Source organism: Cyclopterus lumpus, chromosome 23, assembly GCF_009769545.1.
Source record: "Cyclopterus lumpus isolate fCycLum1 chromosome 23, fCycLum1.pri, whole genome shotgun sequence".
NCBI classification, from domain to species: Eukaryota; Metazoa; Chordata; class Actinopteri; order Perciformes; family Cyclopteridae; genus Cyclopterus; species Cyclopterus lumpus.
Window position 1 is genome coordinate 10,369,719 of NC_046988.1, and position 5,492 is coordinate 10,375,210.

The following is a 5,492-nucleotide window of genomic DNA, read 5'->3' on the forward strand; positions in this document are numbered from 1 at the left end:
TCAACATAACAGGGACATTTCTGTGGAGTGAAACATATATGAGCACAATGAAAGGCAGACAGAGAACTATACAAGTAGAATTCAGCTCATACATCTGATATACTGACAGCAAGCAAAAGCTCCAACAGGGAAAAAAAATCCCTGTAATAAAAAAAGATATAACAGGGAGATAATAAGCCACATTTAGCTTTTGTATATATTCAAATCAATCTGAAACAATGTGGGAGGGAGAGAATGATTATGATGTATTGTTTTTCTTCATCTGGACTCTATTGTGAAGCTGCCAGTAAAATGTTGATCCCTGACACTACACCGGGAATACTGAGTAGCCCACTGCTGTAACGCGTTACCGGCCAGCAGTGAGTGAGAGAGAGAGAGAGAGAGAGAGAGAGAGAGAGAGAGCTGCTGCAACAAGAGACAAGACGCGTCTTGGATCACAAATAGGGATGCAGGGCGCATGCGCACTGGGCTCCGTTTACTGTAGGATATTCACCGTGGAAGAAAAAAAAAGGGGGCAGGCAACAACACAAGCTTTTTAAAAACAGCAAAAACCCGACTTGTGCAATGTAAATAAGCTCCGGGAGGGACGCGAAATAGGATTATCAACAGGTAGGATTCTGATTGATCTTGTGATCGTCTGTCTGTCTCTCGCTCTTTCTCTCGCTCTCTCTCTCTGTCTCTCTCGCTCTCTCCTCTTTTTTTTTTTTTTTTTTTTGGCCTTGTCTTGTGTGGTGGCTGCGATTCTAGGCAATTCATAGCGGGGACCTGGGCATTATTCTAGTCTAATGGACGTACGGATCCGCTCCACTGTTATGCTTCATCCGGCCGATTGGGATGCGAGGACGATGCTTTTACATGCTGTCTTTTTCGCCGACATCTGTCGGATTCAGACGCGCGTAGAACACTCGGCTGACAATCGGAGGACGCATTTAGACGCGTAAGTAGACACAAACGCCAGTATTAATTGGAGCAGATGTCACCACATGCTCATGTGTCGTTTTCCAAACAGTAGAAACATAGCTATCGGGGAGAACAAGCCCGTAATAGTATTAGCAGCAGGTTTGTTATCATCACTTCCAACCACCCTGTGACGGGCAATAACAGCAGCGCACTAACGAGCAAAAAAAATTAATAATATATATATATATAAATATATATGTATGTATATGTCGAAATGCGTCTTTGGTGTCATTGGTACACAGTATATTCTCGCAATTATTCGTAATTACTAATACAACAGATCATCTGGTAAATCGGCAGGGTAAAAAAAAAAAGAAAAAAAAGAAAAAAACGCCTTAATGGGAACACGGCTTGTTAACGTGAGAGCAGTAATCCGTTAACCTTTAATCAGGCAAAAAACAACGAAGGCTTTATTATGTGTGGCCCGTCGATTTGCCACAATGCATGATGGCATGGGCGAGTTTATTCGAGGCATCCGCCGTCCTCTGTGCTGCAGGGTGTATGTAGGGTGTGATCAAGAAGATCTTATTTTGGACTGCATTTCTCTTCATGTTCACTGTGCGATGAAAATGTCTCCCCCCCCCCCCCCCCCCCCTGCACAACATTTAAAAAAAAAAAAAAAAATCGAATTAAAGAGAGCCTTTTTTGTTGGTGTCTAAACCGTTTCTTTCCGAGGGGTAGAAATGCGTCGTTTCTTAATGAAGGCTGGGCTGTGCTTTATACCATCTTTTGTTCAGGAAATCCCCAAAGCCCAGAGAAAGAATTGTAGCAGTGCAATAGATTAATGCTTATGCTTCCATTTTATCAATCTCAATCACTGCTTGTCTGTCTGTCTGTCTGTCTGATCTAGACAAAGTATATTGAAGTTGAGACAGAGCTCTGCACTGTGCCACTCTAAATGTTAAAATGTTAAATAAATAAATAATGGCAGACAGAGGGAAATTATTGCTTATCTCATTATAGTTTGTGAATATGCAGTTGAAAAAACAATGCAGCTGCTGTGTGGAACTGAATGCTGATGGGTGGATAATATCTTTCAGATTGTTTTTTTTTCATTTTTTTTTTTTAGGTGTGATGAGACAAAGGAACAAAGGATGCCTTAGAGGAGAGGTTGCCTATATGCCTGGAAACCTCTTCAAAGCCCACCACCAAATGGATCTAACACCTCCCCCTGCCACCTCTAGATCATGATACTTGGCTGAAGCTATTCCGCTATCTTTATGATCCCTCCTCCATCTATGGCGAACTATAGCCATGCAGGGGACCACACCATCTTGCAGAATGTCTCTCCTCTCGCCACGTTCCTCAAACTGACCTCTCTGGGTTTCATTATTGGAGTCGGTGTGGTTGGAAACCTCCTGATCTCCATCCTGCTGGTCAAAGACAAGAGTCTGCACCGAGCGCCCTACTATTTCCTGCTGGACCTGTGCGCCTCTGACATCCTGCGCTCTGCCATCTGCTTCCCCTTTGTCTTCACCTCGGTCAAGAATGGATCGGCCTGGACCTACGGCACGCTGACCTGCAAAGTGATCGCCTTCCTGGGTGTGCTCTCCTGTTTCCACACGGCGTTTATGCTCTTCTGCGTCAGCGTCACACGCTACCTGGCCATCGCACACCACCGTTTCTACACCAAGAGGCTGACCTTCTGGACCTGTCTAGCTGTCATCTGCATGGTGTGGACATTGTCAGTGGCTATGGCGTTCCCGCCGGTGCTAGATGTAGGGACGTACTCTTTTATCCGGGAGGAGGACCAGTGCACGTTCCAGCACCGCTCCTTCAGGGCGAATGATTCGCTGGGCTTTATGCTCCTGCTGGCGCTCATCCTCCTGGCCACACAGCTGGTTTACCTCAAGCTCATCTTCTTTGTGCACGACCGTCGAAAGATGAAGCCTGTCCAGTTTGTGCCTGCCGTCAGCCAGAACTGGACCTTCCACGGGCCAGGCGCGAGCGGGCAGGCGGCGGCCAACTGGCTGGCGGGGTTCGGCCGAGGCCCCACCCCGCCTACCTTGCTGGGCATCCGGCAGAACAGCAACGCAGCGGGCCGCAGGCGTCTGCTGGTATTGGATGAATTCAAAACAGAGAAGAGGATTAGTAGGATGTTCTACATCATGACGTTTTTCTTCCTGGCGCTGTGGGGGCCCTATCTGGTCGCCTGCTACTGGCGGGTGTTTGCAAGGGGCCCCGTGGTCCCTGGGGGCTACCTGACGGCCGCCGTGTGGATGAGCTTTGCCCAGGCCGGGGTCAATCCTTTCATCTGCATCTTCTCCAACAGGGAGCTTCGGCGTTGCTTCAGCACCACACTCCTCTACTGCAGAAAATCCAGGTTACCAAGGGAACCCTACTGCGTTATATGAAGGTTTTGCTGTGGGTTTTTTCTCTCCTATGTCTCTATTTCCCTGATTGATCTTGATCTGGGCTCGCTCCCATTGTACAGCGCACTCTCTCTTCTATCTCTCTTCTCTTCATCCTCCAGTTGTCCTGCTGTTCCTCCTTCTCCTAACCCTTGTTTTTCCGAGGTAGAAGGTGGACTGTCAATCACGAGGCTCTGTCGGGATGATTGAATATGAAACGTATCAAACGTGGAGGCTGAAGGGAATGGGAATACGCAGGAGGTCTGGATCCCCTCCTGTGTTTATGTTCTAGTAAACAGACATTTTGGAAGGCCATGCCAACGCAGAGAAGCAAAAAGTAAAAAAAAAAAAGAACAAAAAAAAAGAATAATGGGCAAAACAATAAAAACAAAACCTTTTGCTTTGGATATTTTGAATATGCGTTATTCTGTGTGAAATACATAAACATGAAAAGAAAAAGAAAAAAGATAAAAAAACAAAGAAACGATACCTCTCAAGGAATCACTGGAAATGTTTTACATTTTACGAGTTGCACTAAAAAGAAAATGTAAAGATGCTTTTTTTTGGTCAACAGTTGCCAGTTGCATTGCAAGGACAACCTTTCTTCTTTTTTTTTTCATTCTTTTTTTTTTTTCAAACTAAACAATGAATGCTTTAATTTGCAACAGACTACACAATCGCTGTAAGTAAAGCAACACGTGGTGACTGCTTGAATACACCATCACAAGAGGATAAAATGGTTTTAATGTAAGTGATATCTTTTTTCATTTACTGGGCTTAACCATGGGGATTTACAATGTGTGGTTTTGAAGTTGCAATTTAAACTAGAAATAATTTCTTGTAGTTTTACGATCCATATGTCCCGAGTGTCTGGCATTGTTAATTTCGTATCACTTTTTACAAAAAAAAAAAGGAAAAAAAAGAGGAAATAAAGATGAAATGGTGTTTGGATTAAAAAAAAGAAGAAAAAAAAAGTTGCTTTCAAGAACAAACTTGTGCTTAAAAAAGACATTGAAGAAGTAGTTAAATGTTTCATCATATCCATGTACCTAAACACTATCATATTGTTACAGTATTGCTGATGCCACTCCGGGTGTTCTTGCCTTAATGGTTATGATATTGTCATGTTTCTTGGTTGTTGGGTTATTTATTTATTTATTTTTATTTCATTCACTCCTAAACAGTCGCTTTTCAGATGCAAGGGGAGGTTCTTTTTCTTCTTTTTTTTTCACATCGATGTGAAGTGCATGTCCATTTTTTTTAAAAAAGCTGGTCCACTCCCATGAGCATCACAGGCCATACACTGAGCAGCCCCTTTTTATTCTGCAATGGTTTGCTACACCCCACAGAGTGCTCAGAGCACAGGGAGTGTGTGTGTGTGTGTGTGTGTGTGTGTGTGCGCGTGCCTGCGTGTGTGTCAGTGGATGCATGTGTGTGTGTGTTTCAGAGCGCGTGTGCTGCGTGGATCAGACAACAGTCACTTCAAGACCAGAGCCTTAGTATGAAATCTTGCACAATTTATAAAAAATGTATTCAAAAAAAACTAAACAACAAAGACATTTAAGGCACACCGTCTTGTTTCTACTTTCCCTACATTTGCTCTCTACTGATTGTTTTCAATGACTTAACTTTTTTTTTTTCTCTTGTGGCCATTTTAATATTTATTATGTATTCCTTTTTGTATAATATAGATAGATTGTGTGTAAGTATGTGAGTCTTTTCAGTTTGAAGTCCCGAATGTGAGTACAGTTTCAGTTAGGATTGCATTTGCTGAAAGTTAACTGTGTAATCTGTTGCTTTTTGAAAATAAAAAGTTTCCATTTTACAACATTCGTTTCCATCCCTCTCATTGGGTGGAGATCATGTATAGCTACTCTAACAGCTGAGAGACCCCTCAGACTGTGGTGCTGCCACGGTCGGGTTTTAATGTGGCGTTGGACCGGTGACGAGTTTGACAACATCCTCGCCCCAGCTCCCCTTCTCCCCTTTTGTCCCTTGAATTCACAAGGCTTCATTACGGAACACCCACATGGGTGGAATCATTACATTGGAATTGTTGTACTTATTTCTACAAGGATGTGTCATTTCGTCTCTGTATGAGAATGTGTCTTTGTCTGCAACGCAATCTTTTCTGAATATATGCCAAACCTTGTCATTAAATGTAAAGTGTGTTTGACATTT

At 43.4% G+C, this 5,492-nt stretch overlaps 1 protein-coding gene across 3 annotated transcripts; it reads left to right on the top strand.

The window, feature by feature from the left end:
* The first annotated feature begins 416 nt into the window (after window positions 1-416).
* On the top strand, window positions 417-4,212 carry gpr85 (G protein-coupled receptor 85). 3 transcript variants are annotated; one of them, XM_034526475.1, is made up of 2 exons: window positions 417-937; window positions 2,030-4,212. In XM_034526475.1, exon 2 carries the CDS (start codon window positions 2,181-2,183, stop codon window positions 3,312-3,314), a length of 1,134 nt encoding a protein of 377 aa, XP_034382366.1. In that variant the 5' UTR covers window positions 417-937; window positions 2,030-2,180; the 3' UTR covers window positions 3,315-4,212. The 3 variants fall into 3 exon arrangements, with proteins under 3 accessions (XP_034382366.1, XP_034382367.1, XP_034382368.1); XM_034526476.1 differs by having other exon boundaries at window positions 422-609; window positions 2,030-4,210; XM_034526477.1 differs by having other exon boundaries at window positions 474-609; window positions 2,001-3,643.
* Window positions 4,213-5,492: the final 1,280 nt, after the last annotated feature.

Excerpts from the sequence above, each read along its gene's own strand:
- gpr85 (XM_034526475.1), top strand. The coding sequence starts at position 2,181 with ATGATCCCTCCTCCATCTATGGCGAACTATAGCCATGCAGGGGACCAC.